The following is a 26,067-nucleotide window of genomic DNA, read 5'->3' as shown; positions in this document are numbered from 1 at the left end:
AAATACTGAAGCCAAGAGCAGGGAGAGCAAACATTTTAGACTGAGCTTACACAGTCTAAGTTGGCTACTTGTCCAATTTAATAAGCAGATAGCTAGGGGAGAAACAGGGAAACACTTTTTTTCCTCCACTCACAGGAATGGAAATACCTGTCAGAGGCTGGCAGGCTGAGATAAAGAGATGGGTGCAAGAAAAGAGAAACGAAGGAGACAAAAACACTCCTTATACTTGTAGTTCATACTACAATTAATTGGGAAAACAGATTTTTGCTTAGTTGTCTGTGTGATCTTAAAAAGTTGTAATCTTGTGCATTTTATTTCCTTTGGCTTATGTTTTCTTAAGATTGGTTCATATCATTTTTCCCATAGAGATTGGCATGGTTTTATGTCGGTTAGCCTAATAGCTGGTTTGATTTGCATTGAGAGATGATCTTATGGAAAGTACCCCATGCCAATCTCTAGGTATGGTGAAGGGTATGTGATGATGTGGGGCTATTTTAATTCCAAAGGCCAAGGGAACTTTATCAGGATGCATAGTATCCTGGATCCATGAAATAACTGGCCTTTAAAAATAAAAATCTGCCTGCCTCTATGGGAATTTAACATAAGGGAGTACTCACTTTTGTTGCCAGCGGTTTAGACATTAATGGCTGTGTGTTGAGTTATTTTGAGGGGACAGCACATTTACAATGTTATACAAGCTGTACACTTAATACTTTACATTGTAGCAAAGTGTAATTTCTTCAGTGTTCCCATTAAAAGATATAATGAAATATTTACTAAAATGTGAGGGGTGTACTCACTTTTGTGAGCTACTGTACATGCTTTTGTTTCACTAAAACATTTATTAATTACAAATAGTTTACAGGACACATGGTTTCTTTCTTATAACCATTATTTATTTTGAGCTCACCAGTTTGGAGATTCCACACTAAGATCTTTCCAGGCAGTCTGCTGGGCAAACGGGTGGCCCCTGGAGAAAGAGCTGTTTTATAAGGGAGGTGGCCTAATTGGATACTACCACTGCTCACCGTGTCACGGGGGAGCTTTCGTCTTTCTTTAGATTATTTTTTGCTTGATTAACATCATATTAAGTAATTCTATTTTGGTTGATGTTAAGTAAGGTTTATATTTTCTGGAGTAAGTGTTGGTTTTGTTTTGATTGTTATTTGTAGTTTAATTAGTACTGTTTTATTGTTAGTTTCCCCTTTTGCGTCAAACCTGGTCTGATCAGCCAGTATATATGTTCCCTTTGTTTCATGTTTTTTTTTTAGGTCAGGTCAGTTGTATGTTCTGTTAAGTACTTGTTATCTCTAGTTGACCATCTTCACATTTGCTTTTTAATAATTTAGCTATTTTTGGGTAAATAAAACACCCTTTTTTGTAATGTATCTGTGACTCCATGTGCCTTACAGTCTGTGAGGAAAAGATGTCAAAACTGGATTTTTAGAAGACGTCTTCTATCGCCATATTGCTTTATAACCCTCATTAACATCATCAGTGGTGTGATGGGTACTTAAACACAGGGGGAGTTATCTATTGTTCCTATGGACCTCAGGTATGCCCCAAGAAGAATGCAAAGAAGCATTTACACTTCACTAATAAAAAGAAGTCATTTCCAACACCACTGGGGCAACACAGTGCATGTGAAACAAACCATGGAGCATAGGTGAATCATTGGGGACTATCAGTCTGACTTTGAACAGCCTGTTCGGAATGCCAGACTCGCTGTAAAAGGTGACAAGAGCCGCTTTGATCAATCCCCTCTGCGTCAGGGAAATTGGTCCTGTGTGCACCTGTGTAGCTTAATTTCTACTTAGACTGCTGGGAACCGTGGTTTCACTCCCTGTGCAGCTCAACAGGTAGCACATATGGGATCACAAGCTTCTCATGATCACAGATGTAATGCTCATAAAAAATATAAGCATTTGTGGTTAGAAAAGGAAATTATCTCCAACAAGTGAGCAATTGTTTGGGGACACTGGACTCTCTGGGGCACCAAAGTCCCTCTGGTTATTTGAATAAAGGAATAGTGTGACATTTTGGGAAATGCGCTTATTTGCTTCCTTGCTGAGAGTTTAATGAGAAGATTGATACTAGTCTCTGTGGTACACTGTGCACTAAATATAAAGCCGGAGCCAGAAGACGGTTTGCTTAGCTTAGCACAAAGACCGAGAGCAGGGGGAAACAGCTAGCCCGGCTCTTAAAAAGTAAAAACCTACTTAAACCTCTAAAGATTACCAAGTAGCACATTATATCGTTTTTTTTGTTTTTTTATATATATATATATATATATATATACAAAAACCAAAGTGTAAAAACCACAACTTGCGGTTATGTGGCAGATCATTTCTTTGCCAGTTGCAATGATTTCCTGAAGTCGCCATTGGTTGCCTGGCAACCTTTCAGTGACAACGAGACTTCAGTAAGACTATTTTTGTATTATTGGGAGGAGAACCAGGCTAGCTGTTTCCCCCAGTATCAAGGCTTTGTGCTAAGTTAAGCTAACCATCCTCTAGCTCTGGTATTATATTTAGCAGAAAATATGTCAGTTGTAGAGAGCTTTTCATTCCAAAAATGTCAGACTATTCCTTTTAATTAAAAAGGAATTAGTGAAATATGCAATGTTTTAAGCACAATATAAACCAATCGGATAGGCCTAAAGGGCAAATAATATAATAGAACAGAGTCCAACCTTAAGGAATGTAAAAGTGGTGGACAAAATATTAGAAACACCTGTCATTATAATCGAGTGCTAACTACTGCCTTAAAAATAACCTTAGAGTTAACTCAACACCTCCCTGACTCAGTGTCAACAAAAGCTGAGCACTTCGCAAAGGCAGACTCTATTGCATGGTTATTGGATTAGATTGCATCAGAGTGTCAGGTATATCTAATAATTTGGTAACTCAGTGTAAGCACTGGTTCCATCTCCCCCACAACTCCTCTGTCTACAGTATTCTGAAGACCCCATAGCGTGTTCCCTCATGTCGACCAGCCAAAGCTGACTTTGATTCATTTAAACCTCTACATCAGCTTTCTCGCCCTTACTCTCAGTTTATATCTTGTCGTCTTTGTGTCCCTCCAGGAGTCAATTATCTAATAGTGAGCTCTGACAGGGAGCAAATGAGGATATCCTCCCTGGCCTAATAGCAAAAACTTGTTATCCGCTGGCATCAAGAGTTAAGGAACATGGGTTTATTTTACTTTCTGCTCTTTCCTCCCTGTCCCCTCAATTTGATCTATTAGACCACACACACACACACACACACACACACACACACACACACACACACACACACACACACACACACACACACACAGCTTCCTTTCATTTGTCACACAGCCAGGTGTGAGGAAAGCATCTCAGTGCAACTAAAAAAATTTATGCATCTTCAACAATTCTTATAAGAGATGTCCCTTTATCTATTGTCAGTTACTGTTTAGGGGCATGGCGGTACTGCACGTGTCTCTGTTTTCTTCACACACACCCTTACCATCCACAGATGCTCGTTTGGGAAGAATCGTGATGGCTCCCTCGGCCACTTTCTCCTGGCCAATCACAGGTGAGATTTTGGACCCCCAGCTGTCCGAACCCACCCACAGGAAGTGACCCGTCTGGTTGTTCCTTTTAGCTGCATCCAAAACTCGTCTGTTTGAGAAGAGACCAGAGAATTAGAGTGTTTATGTAGCTTAAAAAAGAACAACAAAAATGGCTCTGGCCTATATATATATATATACACACACACATATACATACAGGGCTTTACATTTTAATTTTTAATCACCAGCCAACATGGCCAGTCCATTTTTCCAGCCAATCAGATTTTCCACTAGCCTAATTTTTAATAATTTCAACACATTTTAATAACTTAATTTCATCGATACTGCACGCTAGAGACGTAGCCAACTGTTGTACGACACTACATGGTGTTCATGGAAAACGTAGGATTAGTACTACGAGCAGTTGCCAGATGAAGATTACATTTCCAAGCCAAACACTCACGAAAGCGCCCAAATTTCTTGGTGGAAACAGACCAATCTGGCAACATTTCTGTAGCTGGCCGATTCAAACAGACGCAGTGTTGTTTGCTGCTTTCATTACCGGCCAAATTGGCTAATAACTTTACAATGTTACCTGCCAAAGTTCATTTTTACCGGCATTTGGCGGGTGTCAATTTAAAGCCCTATATATATATATATATATATATATATATATATATATATATATATATATATATATATATATATATAAAATAGGACAATTTTATTGAAAACATTTTTTTTGCTTGTTATAATATCAGTAGTTTAACATCTATGATATTGATAGATGATATATGATATGATATATATTTTTTGAAGGAATAGTCTGTTGATCATTATTGCTTTTACACTGTAATTAAAAGTGACATGTGGGTATCTTAATAATAGAATAAGCGGAAAATGAAACACAATACGTCACTAAACCATGTGTAGAAGTCAAGGCAGCAGAAAAGAGCAGTTGCAGCAGAGCACTTGTTTAAGTGCGTAGCACGTACCGTATGTCGTCCTCATTAGCGAACATGATGACGGCCCTGGCATTGGAGGTCTCCAGCAGGCGTCTGATGATCTTGTCAAACTCCCCTGGCCTGGGCTCCCTGGGGATCTTCAAGGACTGGGCGATACACACACCACCTGGGACAGAGAGAGAGACATCGAAAGAGAGAAAGAATGAATTCTCTGTATTTTAATCATTGATTAGCAATTCTTAATTTTGTATTCATCACTCACATTTAGTCACTCTCATTTGATTTGGCCCATACCCAGTTTATAAAACTGTGTTATAAACTTGGTTGGAAACATCTGGTGCATGACAGTGTTTTGGTTTTGCACGTCCAGCTGCATCAGCATTTTGAGATAAATATAAGAATAACTGGACAGTTAGTGCATCAGCACAGAAGCCACCATGAAAGAAATCAAGAAAATCTAAAAAAAATCAAAACCACAGGATGTAGTACTACTACTGGCCAAGTGATATTGGGGATTGCCAAAACACAACAGCGACAAGCAATAAGACGCGCATTATTCAAAATATACGAGGATCACGGATTGCCATATTAAACATTCATGCCAAAACAGACATATTATGAAACAAGAGTTGGAGTGTTGGGTGTAATAAGACAAGGTATAAAGGAACTGAAGTAGACAAAAACAGATAATTGGAGCAGAGAAATAAAATAAACTAGAGGAGCACAGACCTCCACCAAGGCCAATCTGCTCCCAATTTCAATGGGTAATTCCTTAGCCCATACCACACCCTTCCACCAACTTTCATGAAAATCGGGCCAGTTGTTTTCCTGCTGACAAACAAACTGAACCAAAAACATAACCTCCTTGGCGGAGAAAATAACAAAAGGTTGGGAGAGAAAGGACTAGGGATAACGGCATGATGGACACGGCAAAGAAAAACCCTATTAAGAAAACGGAGGAAAAGAGAGAGGAAAGTAAGAGGGAGAGGAGGAGATAAATAGTGGGGAGGAAAGAGGCAAAGAGTTTGAGATACAATAATGGAGGATAGGATGGAAAGAAAAGAAAATAAATTAAAAAAAATGCTGAAAGGAAATTATGGTGACTTCATTTCCTATTGTGGAGGATGACGAGAATAGCAGTCAGCAATATTAGTTAAATCACTCACAATATGTGATAATGAGGGAGATTTTGTCAACCACATACACCCAACACACTCTCACCGATTCTCTACTTTTCTCACACACAGAATCCAACATCCCATACTGCTTTGCACTAATCCAGACTCTATATGTAGGCTAAGCTGTTCTGTTAATTAGCTCTGTTTCATTACATCATTAGCCCAGCTCAAGGTGTAAAGGTGTGTGTGTGAAAGAGGATTGTCATTGCATTTGCTTTATCCTGTGCACAATAAGACTGAATGATTGTATACATTCACAGTGTGTGTGTGTGTGTGTGTGTGTGTGTGTGTGTGTGTGTGTGTGTGTGTGTGTGTGTGTGCGTGCGTACGTGCATTTCTACATGTTAGATTTTGTCATTCGTCTGCGTGCATTTGTGTGCTTATGAAAAAGCGAGTCAATGTCCCTTCTCCTTCCCTCCCTGCCTGTTCCATCCCATTTATTGAACATCTGAACAGTCTGTCGCTTTCACTATATCATTCCCCTTAATCGCACACACAAGTTCGTAACCATGCAGATGCTCGCACACCAGCGTGCATTACTGATAAAACCAATACTCATTAGCCTCAAATTAAAATCCCCTCAAGGATAATCACTACAGTGACAAAATCTGCACAGACATCCCCATCTACCCCCCCCAAACACACACACACACACACACACTTGGAATTTTAGAATGTGTTCTCAAGGATAATTATCAACTTGATATACACTTTTGTATACGTACAGACAGATAGCTAATTATTAGGAAACAAGGCATGCAGTGTCATCAGCAAGCGCTGATGTTTGCATTCTCTCAACCGTTGTCCTTGGATCAGTACAAAAGTGATTACATTGTTTTTTTGTTTTATAGTGTCACTCCCATCATTAATAACTGTCCCAATGGGAAACACACTTCCCAGAAAAAGACAATACTGAATTATATCTGAATGTCTGTGTGTAAGCGTTTATGTACACACACTCACAGACACACGTGACTGACAGTGTCGCAGCCAAATGCCCTGCTACCCCAAAAATACTTCCTGTTTTTGATGGTGCCAAAAAAGCAGCTCATTAAAAGCGAGCATCAGTTATAATGTGCACCTTTGCCACTCTGTTGAAAGGAAAGCTGTGAGGTTAGCTCAGGAGAAACATCTTTTTTTTGTGATCAAATGTTTTTTTTATTCAACAAACAACATAAACACAATCAGCAGCATGTTACAGGTAACAGAACATACAGTACATGCAACCCCCCCCCCCCCCAAATGAATAATAATATAAAATGAATGAATTAAAATGAAATAAGGATTATATATATATACACACACATACATATGCAAAATGATATCACCCCACCCTCCCCAGGACCCCGTGGGCTGGCAACTGTAGTCACAGTCTGCCTTTTAATGTCTCTCCCATTCAAAGCCACATATCCACATTCACCTGTCTAGCACCATTGATGCGGGCTGTTGAAAGTTCCATATAAACTATGTCAAGAAAGGTCTGAAGCCACTGCTTAATGGTCAAAGTGTGTGGGGACTTCCAGCGCACCGCTACCATTTTCTTTGCAACTGTAAGCCCAGCAAAGTCCAGCTATCCTTTTCTGACATTTAGAAATCTGGAGTGAAGTGTCATTCAGTAGCAGAACTGGTATTGTCATGGGAACTGTCCCAGAAACGAATGTCGTCAGTTCTGAGGCAACATTTTGCCAGAACCGTGCAACAGGGGGACACTCCCAAAACATATGAAGAAATGTGCCCATGGTCTTTAGCGAACACAATGTGCATGAAGCATCACCAATAATTTTCATTAGGCACAGCCTACGAGGGGTCAAATAAGTCCTATAGACAAAATTATAGTGGATTTGCTGATGATCGGGATTTCTAGAAGCCAATTTAACATTATTCCATACATCCAGTCCAGATCCAGCTCTAGCCCTGGGAAATCCCTCCTCCATACTCTGTCTAGTGGAAGTGGTGTGAGGCTTCCCTTATATACTGATATAGGGTGGATACCATGCCCCGTGAATCACTTTTAGTAATGAACAACCAAAAAGGTCCTAAAAGGTGAATGCCCCCCTTTTCCCACTGGAGGAAGGTGAGTGGCCTACCCCCCATCAACAAATCATTGTTATTAAAAATGGGGGAATAAAGATGCCACCTGCAGGAAGAGTTACAGTACTTTTCCACCGAGCACCAAATCTGAACAAGATGGGAAATGATCGGACTGAATCGTAGCCGACAATGCCTAACAGAGATGTTCGCAAATAGCACATCTGCCAAAGACCAAGGGTGCATCATCTTCTCTTCCATCGCTCGCCAGGAAACCGCCGACTGGGGATCAAACCACGTGACAAGGGGTCGAAGGGTGAAAGCCCAGTAAAACCATCTAAATTTGGGAACTGCCAAGCCCCCGTCCAATCTGCCACGCTGCGCAGTGGAAGTTTTCACACGTGGACATTTTCCCTTCCAAATAAATTTGGAAACCGCAGCATGCAGCTTCTCCCAGTAACCAGCAGGGGGAGAAAGCAGGACCATAGAACCTACAAAATTAGGTAACCATTCCAGCCCACCAGGGCCCCCCGCCCGCAAAGAAGAAATTAAAAAAAATAAAATAAAAGAAAAATAGAACCAAAAGACAGAATACAAAACCAAAAACCCTATTCCTAACTCCAAAGAGCTAGAACAAGCTCCGTTCAGTGACCGTGGATAGAAACATCTTTTTTATTTATTTTTAAATTACTCACTGAACGTCTAGTTGAAAGCCGAAGTTGTTGAACAAAAAGGACGCTTTGGAAAAGAGAGATTTAACATCAAAACCCTTGCATATCACAATACTCCAGACCGAGGATGTCCTTCACATTGCAAACTAGAAATGGAAAGAAAAAGAGAGACGCATGACAAAATTCAACAATAATACCAAAGCTATTTTTGTTTTGCCTGTTTAGGCTGAGTGGAAAGCTCTGAGTACGAGTAAAAATTATTAGGTATTGATCTCAGTGAAGATCTGCTTTAATAAACCTGCATCTCAGGCACCTGATCAGGTGTCAAAGCTTTCTGTAGGCCAAATCAAATGACAACCCTGCTGCCAATTCTTTTGCAAGGGCAAAAACAGTGGCTGATAACATCAGATAGTCATTATCATGTGAATAAACACAACAATAAACACATGATTTGGCAGCCAACATGTCAATAATTTCACTAATTTTCAGATAATGGTTAAATGAGTCACTAGATTTAGAGCAATCAAGAGTAAAAAGCTGTTGAATCATTTCCCACTGTCAACTGCAGCATCTACTGGTTATGGACAGAACTGTTTCACTTCTACCCAACCCCCAAATATACAGTACAATCTGCAGGCTCATAATTTAGCTGATTGTGTAAAAACTGGATAATTAATTGTTTAGAGACATCACATTACACGCCCAGCATACTAATGTGTTCAACCAGTTAAAAATTCTCTTTATTCACTTCACAAATTAAAGAATGGTCTCAGCTGTAATGGATCACAGTAATAGCCTGTTTATTACATAATTCAGCAATTGTTGCTTGATCATCTACAATGGGCTAATTGAATGATGGGCTCTACATTTGCTGAGCAGCAACACACCGAGCTCTCAGTTTATCTCTAATAACCTGATTATTGAGGCTTCCATGTGGAATAGAATGTGACTGAATCCTAATTCCTTGTGCAGTTCTTGTGTCTGTTTGTATATTTCTGTATGTGTGTGTGTGCCTAGTTTGTTAAAATCTCTAATGTAGGTGTAAAGCATATTTTGTGTGCCTAAATGTCTGTTTTGTGCATATGTGAAGGTGTTTACCAATGAGCTGCAGTGCATACAGTAGTCTGTGTGTGTACATTTGCAACTGTCTGTCCTCACTGCAGCTGATAAAAAAAAAAAAAAAAAAAAGGACGTAGGGTGCAAGTTGTGTCTCTGAATGAAACCCTTATAGTCGGTAATTAACTCCGCTCTGTTTAAAGATTAAATTAATATTCTGTTTCAAAATTGGAAACGCTGCTGTCTCAATGTTTAATTAATCCCTCCCATACTCTTCTCTCTCTCTGCACAATTTCGTCTATTAACCAACGGAGACACAAATGGGGAGGAAAAAGGGAAATCACTCATCTTTCTCACTGTGTAGTATCTCATATAATGTTTTTCTCACCGTCAGCTTGTCAAACTTTTCAGGGAGTACATCCCCAAAGCATTTAAAACATTTGTAAGGAAAAAGAACAAAAATCATTGTGCTCCATTTTCTGGAAATTCAATTGTACAATATTATAGAAGTGTGCAATTAATGGCACCAAACTTTCATGTCATAAAATGAAGAACCAAAATCTTCAATCACATTAACAAGAGAAAGTATCCAGTGGATGCATTTGTAATGAGTGCCATGTGCTTGAAAGCAGCCACCGATGGAAGCTCGGAAATTGAGAGAACTACAACTTGGAGGACTACAATTACTTGCACGCCACGTAACAATGCACGTGACATTTACATGAATCCTGGACAAGATAGAGCTGCTACAGAGAAATGACTATTGGCAGATTTTTATCAGCTGCAATAATCACCTTCTGCTTCTCCCTATGTCTCCTTTTCTTCTCCTCTCATCTTTATTTAACACGGCACTGAGTACCCTACACACTCAATGATACACTCCTGCATCCTGTAATGTAGTTATACCGGCAGTACGGCTTGGACACACAGACAATAATGTGGTTTCCTGCTAAGCAAGATGAATAATGAGAGTAACTTTAAACCTAGCTGCCTTTATGCTGCTGGCAGAGTGCGTGTGTGCATGTCTGTGTTTGTGTCCTTATACATATGTCTGCAACGCATTAGTTGTGAGTGTTAAACAAAATGAAAGGAAGGTAGTGAAATCAAAGTCCCTGCCTTTAATGATTCTTCCATTTAGATATAGCTGTGTCACCCACCTCACTATCTTTCTCTAAAGTATGTGCGTTTCTGCAAATCTAGGACACGCATGCACAACATTCAATATGCTTGGACCAAATATGAGGTTCTGTGTGCCCAACAAATTAACACAGGAAGAAATTAACTTTGCCCACTGCATTCATCACCATAGCAAAACCTGACAGTGAACTATTGGGGAATCTTCACACAAACATACAGCAAACATGCACACACTGATTTTGACACTTTCTTTCTCTCCTCATCAGTACTGCTTTAAAATTAAAAGTTGCCCTCTGCTTCTCTACGCTTTGTTCATGGCTTGGGGCACTGCAGCGTGGGCCTTTGAAGTCACTGATTTGTGTGTGTGTGTGTGTGTGTGTGTGTGTGTGTGTGGCTTCTTACACATGCTTGTGTAAGTATGTCTATGCTTACCAATGTGCTTTGCATGTATTTGTGTGCAGTCAAAAAGCTACTGTATGTGCATGCATGCTGTTTTTTTTCCCTCTCTTTTGCTCGGTTGTGGATGAAGTGGTGCGGTAAATATTGTGTTCTGCAGTTTTTTGCTACGGAGTGAAACTTCTCCTCAGGCTTACTAATGAATCATTGACAACACCCACGGAACCGCTGTCCCAGGAAATTTACATCCTCCCATTAAAATATGCCTGAAAGGACACACCTTAGAGCCTCAAAAGGGCTTAGAAATTGAAGACGGTCCTAACCCGAACCCAAAAAGATGCTGCTCAGACCTCAACCAAGCCTGAGGTGGGAAAGCTTTTGTGAGCCAATAATGTACTTAAAACTTGAAATTGCTTATAATTCGCTGATAATGAAACACTGATAAGGGAGAGGGAAAATGGACAAAGTTCTTTCAGTTTTTACAGAAACTGAGTGTTCTTTTGGTAAATGTTTGTTCGAGTAGCACAGTGTTAATATACACTGAGATAAAAAAAAATTATGAGCGATGCCTCCACAGCACTGTGAATTATCAGAGTATAAATTGAGGCAGCAGTTTGCATCAGCAAGTGGATATTGGATATTTGCAATGATCTACTGTGCACATAATAAAATGTTTCAAGTGGTGCTCAGACAAAATACAATAATTTGTAGTATCCGTCTAAAAAGCTAATTCAAACTGTAGCCTCAGTATATTATAGCAGAATTTAATAATACAGTGATAGCCACTGGAGTTATCTTTCAGACTGCATACTTTGTGTTATTATTATGAATCCTCCCCTCCTGGATTCGGCATTAATACTGCAACGGTACCTAATGTACTTGAATTAATGTATATTCAACTGGCTTCAGTAATAAAAGAAAGACCACACAAGTTACAGTACGACTTTAACACAGGTATTCATTAATAGTAATATCTTAAATATTCTTTGCAAACATGGATAACATCCACTTTTTTTTATTTACTTTTGTTTTATTCCAAAATGTCCCAATTAATTTAAAAGTTGTAATTGTTGACAAAACCTGAACAGTAATAAACACATAAAATGTACTTATATCTACTTACAACTACATTAAATTAAATTTATTTTATTAAATGTTTGAATACTGCTACCAATAGTTATCAGTATAATATCCTGTTTGGGGTTATTTTACATGCTAAAAACTAATTTAGCACAACTTTAGTTTGCAGCATAGAAAAATTACAAAAAAACTATTTATTCTCAAACAGAAAGTGATAAATGTCAGTATAAAAAGAGAACACAGAAGTGTAGTACTGTACATGGCATCCCCATCTTTCATTACATTAATATTACAGCAGTAACCATAGTGAATAATCATCCATTCATGCTGCACTTAAATTATTGAAAGTAATAGCCATGTAGATTTGTAGATACCACCCTTCCTTTTTGTACATCTGCGATATTTATCAAATTACTAGTGCGGTCAGTTAAATGCGTTATTAACGGCGTTAACGCAAACCCATTTTAACGGCGTCAATTTTTTTATCGCGAGATTAACGTTCTTTTTGGCCTAGCAAACTTTGTCGTTTTTTTCACATGCTGTTGCAACAACTAGTAACATCAGAAAAACGACAACACCATACCGGATCTAGCTAGACCGGAAACAAAACAACAGGCACGCCGCACAGCATGCGCACACACTTGTTTGGGCTTGCGAGCCGGCCAAAGAGTAGTAGGCTAACGTTACGTTTTGAGTGGATGGCGAGCGCGAGACGCCGAAATGGATGCCAATAAGATTCTGAATGGAAAGTTTACTTTTAAAAAGTTGTCGAGGGGGACAGTAGTTTCACGCATACACAGCCTGTATGACACGGAGAAAGCAGCCCAATTGGAACTGCTGCAAAGTGCTGCAAATGCTGTCTCATTAACCGGTGATCACTGGACGTCAGTGATTAATCAAAAATATTTAGAAGTTACTGCACACTATATTGACTATGTATATCAGCATAAGGTTTTAGTTTTTTTTTACTGTTTTTGTCATTTGGGACATTGTCCACCTCCTTTTCTGTCAAGGAGAATTGTTACATTCCTTATTAGAAAAACGTAAAGGTTACAAATGTCCTGCTGTGGCAACCGGTTTTTGGACCATTTTGTTTGTACTGTATAAGCAAAGTGTTAGTGTTACAGCTCAGTTAGGTTAGGTACTTGTAGGAATTGTGCAATAATAACAGATTCACACATTTTTCTTTTACTTACAGTAAATAAATAATACATAATTACAAATCTTAAAGTCAAGTTCATAAAGTAACTTTCTTTGCATTCATTTGATTCCCAATTGAGATACACTGGTAAGAATGGCTTTCCATTGTTAATATGTACTTAAAAACAGTTCTGAAATGCAAAATAATAGAATTTTATTCATGTGATAAAACATGCGATTAATTGTGATAAAACATGCGATTAATCGTGATTAACTATAGAAATTTGGCGATTAATTGCGATTAAAAAAATGAATCGTTTGACAGCCCTACAAATTAGCTATTGTAGACTTCCTACGTCATGTAGCTGTCTTGGATCAGTACCAGATGCCTTGACAAAATGTTACAAAGTATTCCATCCTGGAGTTTTTTTCTCCATCAACACAAAGGTAAATAAGAACCTTTATTATCAGAGCTCACTCTGACAGCTGAAAGGACAACATTTTAATGGCAATGTATTATACCTCTTTGGGGTAAAGTTGCAGGGCATTGAATTAAAAAGCAAGAGTGTGACTCTTGTTCCATCAGTATTACAGATATCTGTACAACTGTACAGGGAGTACAGATTGAACCTCGTACAGACATAGACGTCTTTCATTATTCTTGTGTGTGCATGTACAGGAGAAAGAGAGATGCAAGGACATAGTGAGTCTGAATGACGGGGGTGTGGGGGTGGATTAGGAGGTTTGAGTAGTTGAGTGAAAGAAGAGAAACACAAAACAAGCAAGACAGAAAGAGACAGAAGATCTTGGCCTTTTAACGTCTCACTTCGCCTACCATCTGAGTGTGTGTGTGTGTGTGTGTGTGTGTGTGTGTGTGTGTGTGTGTGCGTGTGTGCGTGCGTACGTACGTGCGTGCGTGTGCTGTTGAAGGAGGGGGTGGGATGGCAGGTCTATCTACACCACAGGAGTCAAGCAGTCTAGCTGAAGTCAGCACTTGCTCGGGTCTGAGGGGAGTGTGTGTGTGTGTGTGTGTGTGTGTGTGTGTGTGTGTGTGTGTGTGTGTGTGTGTGTGTGTGTGTGTGTGCGTGTGTGTGCGTGTGTGTGTGTGGTCCTCTCAGCCTCTTCTTTTTGTTTTTTAAAAACCCAGTGGCAGTGATACTGCTACAGTTTGCCTGAGTTTACTTTCTGCCACACTGAAGAATACACTGAATAACTAACTTATACTACAGCCATATAAATTCATTCAACCTAGTGGCTATAAAAGGAACAAGAAAGAAAATGTTTCACATTTTCTCTGAGGTGGAGTAAGATCCTCGCAAAGATCACACTATAATCATTTCATTCAAAAGTAATCGCAATTAGATATTTTCCACATATCATGCAGCCCTACCGTGCACCTTTGTTTACACACAGATGGATAAGCATGTTCCAGGACCAGAGTCAAACTAACTGTTTACTATCAGTACTGTGGTGAGAGTCGCCAAGTGCAACTGGAGACTGTGAGTCCTCAGGCAGGCGATAAGTCAGTTAATGTCGCCGTTGAGTCGCCTGACCTTCTGCTACCTGTCACGCATCACCAATACCTCCAATCAATCAGATATATCCCACTGGCTATCTGCTGTGTGGTGGCGGACTGGTGGTGGAATCGGGTTGGACAGATGGGAGGAAAGAGCTGGAGAGAAGGAAATGTAGGATATGGAAAGAGATAGTAAACATGGCGGAAAAATCAGGGGGATGAGAAGGTGGTAAGGAAGACATGAGGAAAAATGAAAAGATGTACGGACTAAGGCGAGGGGGGGTGGGAGATAAGCAGGGGATGATTGGATGTCAGACCACAGATAAAAAAGCCAAGGTCAACGTTAAGCTCAGAGATCACAAAGAGAGAACATGTCCACTTCTCTGTCTGGAACATCTCTCTCTCTCTTTCTCTCTCTCTCTCTCTCTCTCTCTCTCTCTCTCTCTCTCCTCTTTCATTTCCCTGGCATATTTCTCTCTCACACACACACACACACACACACACACACACACACACACACACACACACACTATCTGACAGCAATCAGACATCCAATTACAGCAGTGCTCTCAGACTAGGGCTATGTGCGTGCATGTGTTTGAATATATGTGCTGGAACTTTGCTGTTTTTTTCTGAACACACAAAAATACACACAAACAAACTCATAAAGATACATAGCAAAGCAAACGTACAAAAATGCTACATGTATGTCATCAAGCAGAAGAAAACGTGTACAAGACTGATGCAGATAACAGAAAATACTAGAAATGCAGAAGTACACTCACTCAGAAAAATGAAAAAACAGGTTTAACATACAGGTTTAAACGTCCTTATAAGTACACACTGACGGTGAACAACTATCTTATATGCTGTTCCATCTCCCCCATGCGTTGCTGTGGGTTCACAGTCCCGACAGTGAAACGGATGAATGAAAAACCAAAAATGTCATTGAAACCGCACCCTGCTGATAACCAAACATCCATTCCAAAAATGGAATTCGTCTTCTTCCACCATATAAACTGCAAGAATATATATTAATATTATTATTTTGAATTTATAATACTATTCTGCATTACTTTTAGGTGGACATATCACTGAAAGACACATTTGGGTGATAAAAGAAGATTTCATGGGGAGGGTTATATGTGCTCTGGTTTTTATACCAAAGATTCAGCATATGTGGGGAGTTTTGCAAAAAGAGGGATCTGCCTGAACTATTCAGAATTGATGTTATTGACAAAGAAGTGAGTGGAATAAAATGCTTTGTTTTTCTTTATCCATCTTCTGAGTCCCATATATATATCTGCAGAGATATCCATAGCAGGATAATCGCTTTTGATGAGTATCTAAAAGAGTGGATGAGGTGTCGCCCAGGGCAAGTAATATGTTGTTAATGGAAGGTTTGGTGCACACATTATTACACATAAACACAGTTTATTTCAAAGTATGTGTACAGAATTATGTTTTTTTATGTTGGTTTTGACGTATTGTTTTGATATATAGCAGTGTCATGTGGAATGGGCCAGCTCTAGGCTTATAATGTCATACCCTATACTCTGTTGTTCTCCAGCATTGCCACAATAGTCAATTTTGCTAAATATACAGTAGTATACACACATCTGCACTTTATACATGTACTGTATGCAGTACCTAATGGAGCATGGTTTCTGCATCTGTTAAATAATTCTGCAGGCAAAATCCTTGATGATTCTAACAGTTCTCACAAACACATACATACACACCAGACAATAACAAGTTGTATCCATCCTCCCCACAATAACAAGTAGGGATCCCCCAGTCATTAAGCCAGGCTGTAGCACAACAAAAGCCATAAATGTAATTCACAGCAGTTGTGTGAGTACACACACACAATTTGTTTAACAGTTTATCAATGTTTATCTCTGGCAAATCAACAGAATCAGTCACTCAGCAGTGCGCAAACAGCCGACTGTGAAATGAAAATTGTGCATCGGCAAGTAGGTGTAGTCATTCGTAACTGACAATTTCACTGTTTAACTAAATACACACTCACAAATACATTAAATATGCAACTGGAACTTCATCGATAAGTCAACACAGCACACATACGGGGCCAAGGAGCCAGCCCATAGAAACTTCAGCCAGTAATGTGTTCCTATTGGAATGTGCCAATGAGCAGAATATATGAGAGACATTATGGTTTTTGAATAGCAATGACCACAAGGCTTATTGCTGCTGATAGCATCTGTGTGGGCAAAATGCCGCCTGAATGGCAGTGAAAAAAAAAAGCTTGGCTGCCTGTGAATACATTATGTATTGCGTACATGCCCGCGTCTGCATATGTGCATGTCTTTGTTTGTGTGCACTGCAACAGGCCCTCACACCTGACCCTGACAGAGGCTATTGTGTGCTATGCTAATGTTTCACTGCAGTCAAATGGATGGGAGGGCAACACTGTGTGAGCTTTTCAAACATTGGCAATATCTCCCTCTTTCACTCCTTTTTCATGACAAAGATGAATATATGGATGGGAGGGGGACCGTGCAAACATGCATTTATTGTGTTGTTTTTTTATATGCATCTACCCTGAAAGTATCTATATGGGATTGTAGGTATGTTTGTGTGACTCCATATAGTAGTAAAGTCACACTATATGGAGTGTGACTTTATATAGTTGATGTCGTATTTAGTTTGGGCTGTGTATTTTTTTGTATTAGAAAGGCTGTTGGAAAAGTGTAGGTGGTTGTATCATCATCCGAATTCACGGATTCTCATTCAAAGGGTCCAATCCAATACAGTATGCCGTTTTCTTCACAGTGAATATAAGGAATGCTTTATTCTTTGGCCAGGTGCTGTGAATGCACTATTGCTTTGGCCAACTCTGCCCCATGCATAGATTTCACAAGATCAATATTTCTTGCACGTGAAGTAGTCTTCAGGTATTGACGTGCACTATGTTGGCCTAGGCCTCTGCTTCTTGCAGCATCAATGGATAAAGAGCTTACTGCCAAAAGCTTAAATGACAAGATAAAATAAAAAGCTAAAGCAGTCCTGCGTAGACGTACATGAGTCAGAGGGCACTATTTTCATGACGGAGCACAGAGAGGCTTTACGCTGGTAAAGTGACATTTCTGACAGACACACAAAGAGTTTTCTCCCGTCTGCAAGCATTTAATACTTTGGTGACATGCCCTGAACTTGGCTGCACTTGCAGTAAGTAGGCGAAGAGGTGCAGCAGGGGTGTGTTAGTGGCGATAATGCAGCAGAGCCATTTGGGTGTTCAGGATTATGGTCATTTGTGTTTGCACTGAGTACCTGTTCAGATCATGTCTCAAGCACATGGATAAAGTACAGTGAAGGAGGTGATGCACATTTTTCGTGCCAGGCCCCCAAATCTCTTGGTAATGTACTTTTCATTATCCAAACCAAATGCCAACTGCACCACAGTTGTGTCTGCTCATTAGATTACAAAAATAGTGGCCACTGTCTGTGTGCTCAACAACTGGGTAATTCATACCAGTCAGAGATGATGGAACTGTTATTTTGCTATTTTCTTTTACTATTTTGTAAGGTGGCAAGGCAATAAAGCAAAGTAGGAAATTCCTCGCTTGCGCACTCCTGCAACTTGTTCAATACTAGGTATAGTTACTATTATTATAAATGCACTGCGAACAGATTAACAATGAACAATAATGCAGCACATGTGCAACACCAATTAGTAGAAATAGGCACTAACACTACCACAGTCAAGTACTTGTTTGTTTTTTGGCCACCTATTGCAAAGTATCCCCCAAATATGTACTATATGGGATGGATATAGGCAGTTGGTGTCAATCAGCAGACATAAACCACAAAGATCTAGTGCTGAGTTGTCTTAGGTTTTGCTCTGTCTGTCTTTGCCTTCCAACCCTGTGGTGAAAAGCAACACCCTGTCTACATGCACTTCCTTCTGTTTTCAAATCGATTCTTTAACCTTCTTTCTGTCTTTGTATCTCTCATTTCAGCCTCATCCATCCACATCAATTTTGCTGAAGGCACCTAATGATGGTCAAACACGTCTTTCTCTTCCCAGTGCCTCTCTGATTGTCTCTCCATCGGTTTCACCATTTTCTTATTTTTTTCCCCCCATTCCTTCTTGCCTTTTCCCTTCGACTCTCAGGGAGGTCCCAATAGCATGTTGCGTGTCAATCATCTATCTTTCTTCATCCATCCCTCTATCTTTACCCCCTCTCATGCAATCCGTTTCATGCTGCACATCCACTAACTCACTCATCCCTCTGTGTTGCCAATTGTACATGTGTCTGTCTATCTTTGCTCTGACTTTGTCTGTGTACTCCTTACTCTCAGCAGCAGGCTTTGTTGTGCACCTCCTCTCTGTTTTGTCTTCCCTCCCCCTGTGCACGCAGTGAGCGATATCAGTAGCATGTGGCTTGCCTTTACTCCATCTCAATTACACTTTCCACTACAAAAGTCAACACTGAGAGAGAGCGAGAGAGAGCGAGAGAGAGAGAGAGAGAGAGACTCAAATATTGTCTGGTTGATCCACTTAATCATAGCCTCAATATAGCCGCCATGCAGAAAACATCAGCTCTTTATTTACTTGGCAGTGGAGCCAGCACTGGAAAACATGCTGTTCATTAGAATAGAGTAAGACTAAGATAGCAGAGTGCCAATGTAGATTAACAAATAGTCAGATGGATAGAGAGATAAACTGCAAATATGCACAGATACAGACAACAAAATACACTCACACATAGCACTTTGCTTTGTTTGCTCAATGATATGGTGCCATTTTATTGTCTATGTATGTGTTTGAGTGAGTGCTTGGTTGCATTGAATTGTGGAGAAGGGCAGCAAGGCCAGTAGAAAAAGGGTAGGGAGACAGTGTAGAGTCTATTGGCATTTACCAAGTACTTAATAAGGTGACGGACAGGAGGACCGAAACATACTCTGGGTGAATGAGCACGCAAAAACACACACAAGAAACATCCTCTGCCCAACACACGCCATAAACACAATGGTACTTAAACAAAAAGAGACAGACACAGGCATACATAAACACACATGTACACACACTTCCACACTTTCGACCGCAGTCAGTCGAGCATGTTAGCTCAAGAAAGGGGTCAGCGCTGATGGTTTTACAGTTCAGTTAAGAGAGCAGTTAAAACAGTTTGACTGAACCCTGACTCGACATTATTGAGGGATCACTGAATGGAGGAAAGGAAACGGAAGAAGAGAAGAGGAGACAAGAGAAAATAAAACAAAAGAAGAAAGCCATTATCACCATTCTCCAGAGATGGATTCAGGACCTCTTTTCATAATTTCAATACTGTTGTCATGGAAATGAACATTCCAATCATGTTGTTGTCAAACGTATCCATTTTTTTTTTTCCTTTCTTTGAGGATATAGAGTCATTTATAAAAAAAAATTTAAAAAAAAGAAAGAAATTTTAAAAAAAAAAAGGCTCCACCAGCCAGTGGTTCCCTTAGAGAGACCAAAAACAAAATCTCTAAAAACATTGCTGTACCTGCAGATTTCAAACACATGCACACCTGCACAAACTCACATTATTAGATGTCCTATTTGAGAGAGACAGCAGATTAATCTCGCTTTTCTTCTGGGTTACTAGAAATCTCTAGAATCCTCTGATGTATCTGTCTGTTTCACCGTCTAGACGGACAGGTGATTGTATATATGACACGGACAACAGCTTAGACCAGGGCAACATAAACAATAAACACATAAAGTGTGTGTGGGAGCCACTAGGGTCTGCAACAGGAGGCACTTTCTTTGTGTTGTGTCCAATATGATCAAGTACATTAACAGTGAATGCTCTTGTTGGTCAATGCAGACAATGTTTCAGGCTCTGTTGTTGCGACATGTAGTGATTAACTTTGACCTACTACAGCCCATAGACAGTTAACTAAATGGACCAACAGATCCCGTTGCTCTGGACGGAGACCAGTGAAGTATATTAAAAGCACTTTTCCGGTGATGGCTAAGCGTTACTGCGCAGCCTCCAACTGAGCTTGAAGACGTAGATGTAATGTGAGCAACCTGTCTGAAAGTTGATGGTCTTCTGCTAGCTGTGCCAAGAGAAATCTCAATCATTCCGAATCTTGCAGAGACGGAGAGCGTAGGTATATGTAAGGAGATAACATGGACACAGGCTAATTATTGCTAACTAAAATGCTAGTTAACATTAGTAATTAAACTTAAACAGCTAACGTAAGTCGAAACTGCCTGCAAGCTTCTCCTGTACTATACGGTAATTCCTCTACTATGCGACAGTAAGTCGGTAAACATCAGGCCACTTACGTAGGCTACGGCAAAAGCTCTGCATGGGAGCCTCAGCAGAACCATAAAACAGGCTTTAGCCAAAAATTTTTTAACATTGACAACTTCTCAGTCCCTTTCCCCTTTCCGCTAATGCCCAAGCCCCTCCCCCCACAAGGGAGCGCTGTGCGCAATAGAGCACGTGTGAAGAGGGGGGAAGGGGAGGAAACCTATAAGAATAATAAGAGTTACAACATACTGTAGTATGTTACAACATACTGTAGTATGTTGTAACTCCTATTCATGGTGTCTCATTTATTTCTAACTCGTAATCTATTATGGTAATCACTATAATAGATTTTTCTGTGTGTGTTTTCCAATACTGTTTTCACAGTTTCAGTTGCTTGCAGTAAAAAACCGAAAGGCCAAGAGCTGTTTCCAACCTTTATTTGAGGTGTTGCTAGTTTGCTGCATAGCTGTGCACCTGGATGCATAGTGAAGGCAGAAGAGCTGTGTGGTGTTAAAGACATTATTAGTCATTATAATGCCTTCATGTAATTAAATAAGTCTCTCTCTCTCACTCTGTGAGAGTCTATCCATACTGTAGGTCTGATTACTGTGTACAGTATATAAAAGGTGTGTTTGTGTGTGTGTATGTGTGTGTGTGTGTTTTTTTTCCATTAAAGAAAATCAGACGTGATCGGTCTCTGCTGGGTGCCCCTTGACCCTGTAATCCAGGAAGTTTGAGACTGATCTGCTCCTATGGGGCCCCATGCTGCTCAGGGCCAATCAAGTGGCAACATAACACCGTTATTTCAGCCCTCCCCTCTGCGGGGATGTCAGTATCCATCCATCGATTCCCTCCCTTCTTTAATCCCTCCCTCGATATTCATCGTTTCTCTCTCACCGTCTACCCCGCCCTCTCATTCGCCCATCCCTCCCTCTTTCTCACTTTCTCCTGCTATCGACTTTGCCCATGCCATTCTCTCTACATCTACCACATCTCTCTCTCCGATCCTCCCTCCCTTCGGATCTTACCACCCCTCCTCTCTTTAGAAATTCTCCATCCATCCATCCCTTCTTCAAAGGCCCTTGCGGCCAAAAGCTCCATAATGAAATCTCAGCAAGCTTTATTGTGTTGATTAAAGCTGTCAGAAAAGAACTAAGAGAGGAAAAATACAGCCGGCAACAGGGGAAAACAAGGGCTCAATGGTGCGTTGCCAATGCCCTTGTTTCAACTACTGTTCAGTCTTCCTTCCTCTCGATGTTTTGTCCTCTCATTCCCTCCATCCCTTTTTTCAGTTTATATAGAAACCCTACCTCACTATTGGTCTTTCCATCCCCATCCCTCAGTTTCCCTCCATCCATTTCAGTGTAACCAGCATCTCTCGAGGTATGTTCAGTAACCTCCTGACCTGAACTTAATGTAATTCTGTCAAACCGCATCTGCCTCTTGAGCCGTTCACCTCAAGCTGTTACTCATACATCTTTCCACAGAATATTGTTTTAGTGTTATTATGTGTGTTATGGCTGTTTATGTTTTCTATTTGTATTTCAATTTGCTTGTATTGTGACTACTTGTGTTGTATTGCATTTTATTGTGAAGCACTTTGTGATTTTTATCTGTGAAAGGTGCTATACAAATAAACTTTACTTACTTACTTACTTACTGGTCCGCAACTACATAGTCACAAGATGGTTCATTTGGCCTAAAAATTATAGACTAGCAACGGTTTCATTGCTTACAGTACTGCACTATGGGGTTTGCATTGCATTTGCATGTAGTTTACCAGTGTATATTATCTCTATATTTTATCTCTGTATTTTGCAAAAGAAGCACTTTATCAATCCCTAACTTTATTAATCCCTCATAGAGAAAATGTTATTTTTACACAGCGAAGGGGTTGCCATATAGTCGGTGCTCTAAGCAGTTGGGGGTTCAGTGCCTTGCTCAAGGGTACCTCGGCAGTGCCCAGGAGGTGAACTGGCACCTCTTAAGCTACCAGTCCACAGTGTGTACTGGTCCATGCAGGGCTTGAACTGTCCCCATGTCAAGTCCACACAGACTAAGCTACTGTTGCGCCGTTTTGCATCAGACAGCGGGAGGTATTTCAATATATGCAGCTGTATGATCACAAATTGGACACAAAAACTGTCAAAAAGGCCACATTGTCACCAATAAAAAGAGTATTGTAAGTGATTAAAACAGAAAATAAACAAAGCATTAGTCTTATGACTAACTGTATTGCAAACCCCACTGAGTCCAGACTCGGTATGCAAGATATTTTACAGCTCCAATCCTGGAAAAAAGTGACAAAATTAGTTGTTTTTTTTAATTCATGTAACATCAGGTCTTACCACCATAAAAGTAAGACTAAAACATCTAGCAGTTTGTTGGGCAGCCGATGGCCGTGCACTGACTCCAACATTAATTCTTACATTTAGCCATTTATTTAAGTGGCTAACAGTAGCAAGGTCTCCTGCATTTTATAGTGGCAGTCCACCTCGCCTAAAATAAAGAGCCGTGATCATGACCGTCAGAGGAAATGCTGACATTTTAATGAATTTGTAGGCGTACTAAACTTTAGAGAAAACAAGTAGTAGTGCTACATTAGCAAAAGCCACAAATATAATGACTAAAGCGATTGTTTCAACCGCCATCTACGATTGTGAGATTAATTGCATTAGGATCTGTATTGGTGATTGATTGATCAATAACATCATATATATATATATATATATATATATATATATATATATATATATATATATATATAAAAATTACTTTACAGTCACAATCAGATGCTGATGTGTTAAAAAAATGCAGTCTTTACTACCTCCACTTACCAATTTCCTGGGGGAAACCCTGCAATATGTGACCAGAGAATGTGCTTCCCATCACCAATATATGAACTGAAACGCAAGTAATAGCCCTCAAAAAACTATTATGAATCTGATTCGATGTGAAAAAAACGGAAACTAAACTAAGGAAGGACAGAGGAAGTAATCTTCAACTTGAAGATAAGAGCACATTAGAGCAAGAAAAGGAGGAAGACCAAGAGTGGAAACAATTCAGAGGAGGGAGCAAATTGCTCGTATTTTTCCTGAGCCATGCTGTTTCAAATAAATATGTTAGCGAGCACAGTTTACTCCATCTTAGAACCACAGGCAAGCTTCTATATTGAATGTGTGCACAACACACAGTGAAATTGTTTACAAATTATGGATTTGCACCATATGTCAACACACAAATCTAGTTATGAAATTATAAAAAAAATATTTAGTATTGACCTAGGGTGTCACACACACTATAATGCAAACACCAAACAAAAAGGGAACACACGTGTGATACATGTATTTATACAGTAAGCACTAAAACTAAGTTCAATGCATACAGTACATACATGTCTGTGCAACCATCAAGCCCCACACACAAGAACACAGGAAAAGGATCAAGCCTTATCATTACCAGGCAGGCCTGGAAGGTATTTCCTCCAGAGGCTAACCTTCTATTAACATTACATTAACAGAGAGACAGGCGTTTGACAGCTTGACATGGCTGCATATCAACTGTTTCTCTTTCAATTACGAAGATGACAGAGGAACCGCAGGCAATCTAGCTGGACATCCGCAAGGGTTCCTTTGAGGAGGCCTTGGAAACAAGCCTGTATGCCCATGACAGATCATCTTGCAGCTCATCCAGCTGGGTGTAAAAATAAGTTAGAATTTTGCCAGGTCCTTTAATGAGGACAGTGCAAAACAATCACTGATTCTGTCACTTTGTCAAAGATTTGAAAAACCCTGGAGAAGTTGAAAGTTAGGCAATGAAGGCTTATTAAATGCTCTCAAATGGCAAACATATGTGGTAATGCCAGTGAACATTTCCTTATCGTCTATTTGAAATCAGCCCAGCACTGAAAGTACATGGAGAACAAGACGTACATTAAACACTGTGCACTCGTGACAACTTTTTAAACTTAGTAAGACAGAATTTAAAACAAATTCCATTAAGTCACTCTTGATGCGACTCAGCAAAAAGACCACATTGTTCAAGACGGCCCAGTGACTGGACAAAGATGGATGAATAAAAAACTGTGTGGGCACAATGTGAAAAAAAAAAATTATAATTCTGTCCACCAAACTGCAGCAGTGGCTGCAAACTTAGAGACAGGTGTAAATTGACAGGAAAAGGATCAGCAGAATTGAGAAAAGGTACACCGTTTCACTCTCATTTACATTCACAGCGCAGTTGTTACTCTTACACAGAGTGATTAAGAATGACTGCAACAATAGTATAAGCTTCAGCTTCATGAATGGCAACAATAGTCAGCTGTTCAGAGGCCAAATCAATGTTTATGTTCATACAAGAAATCAAAGGAATGCCCCTAGTTTCCTAATAAGAATAATAAGATATTATGCTATTAGATATTTTAAAGAGACTCAATCACCGACATTGTTTAGGAAGTATTTTTTTCTCTGTCTGTGCTCCTGTGCCCTGTCGTGTTACAGTATTTGACTAACTATATTCAATATTTTTTCATTAATCAATTAATCATTTAGTTTACAACATGCCAAAATCTTTTGAAAAATTGGCCATCAAAAGTTCTGAGAACTACAGGGCACATTTTCAAATTGCTTGTTTTGTTCCACCAACAATCCCAAAATCATTATCATCAGTCAGATTTAATCGATCAATATTCAAACTGCTTCTTAGTCACTGTTGTTGTAAAGAATTTAGTGATTCTACCTTTGCAGTTGCATTAGGCAAAGCACAAAGGCATTCCCTTGGGCAACTATTATTATGTCACTCAAACAAAATTCTCAAAAGAGCCCCATTGTTTTCTGTCCTGATCTATTTATTTGTAACAATGAGCGTCACTCATTACATAAATATTACCTCAAGGCTTCCACGTATCGTAGTGTATAGTTATATCCTTGATTTACCTTGCAAACATTAAAGGATGATCAGTTCAATGAAACCAGGTTTAGAGATTCCAAATAAGGAGAAGAAAGAGCACTGGTATCTACCTGGTCTCAGCCAATACCCTGATTGTTGGTATTAAAATCATCATAGTGATGAGAAAATGTTCATTACATTCCTT

The 26,067-nt window shown here is 39.7% G+C and overlaps 1 protein-coding gene across 1 annotated transcript in view; it reads right to left on the bottom strand.

Moving 5' to 3' along the window:
- The window catches only part of grm8a (glutamate receptor, metabotropic 8a), a 406,688-nt gene that overhangs the window by 235,249 nt on the left and 145,372 nt on the right, over window positions 1–26,067 (bottom strand). Inside the window, exons 4-5 of the mRNA XM_078242882.1 lie at window positions 4,535–4,670; window positions 3,495–3,649 (exon numbers count right to left, since the gene is read on the bottom strand). Of these exons, the coding sequence (XP_078099008.1) occupies window positions 3,495–3,649; window positions 4,535–4,670 (291 nt within the window). The remainder of the gene's footprint in view (window positions 1–3,494; window positions 3,650–4,534; window positions 4,671–26,067) is intronic.

The sequence above is a fragment of the Sander vitreus genome, chromosome 23 (genome assembly GCF_031162955.1).
Source record: "Sander vitreus isolate 19-12246 chromosome 23, sanVit1, whole genome shotgun sequence".
In the NCBI taxonomy this organism is placed as follows: Eukaryota; Metazoa; Chordata; class Actinopteri; order Perciformes; family Percidae; genus Sander; species Sander vitreus.
Note: the sequence above shows the minus strand (reverse complement) of the source record. Positions and strands in the feature narration are given on the sequence as shown.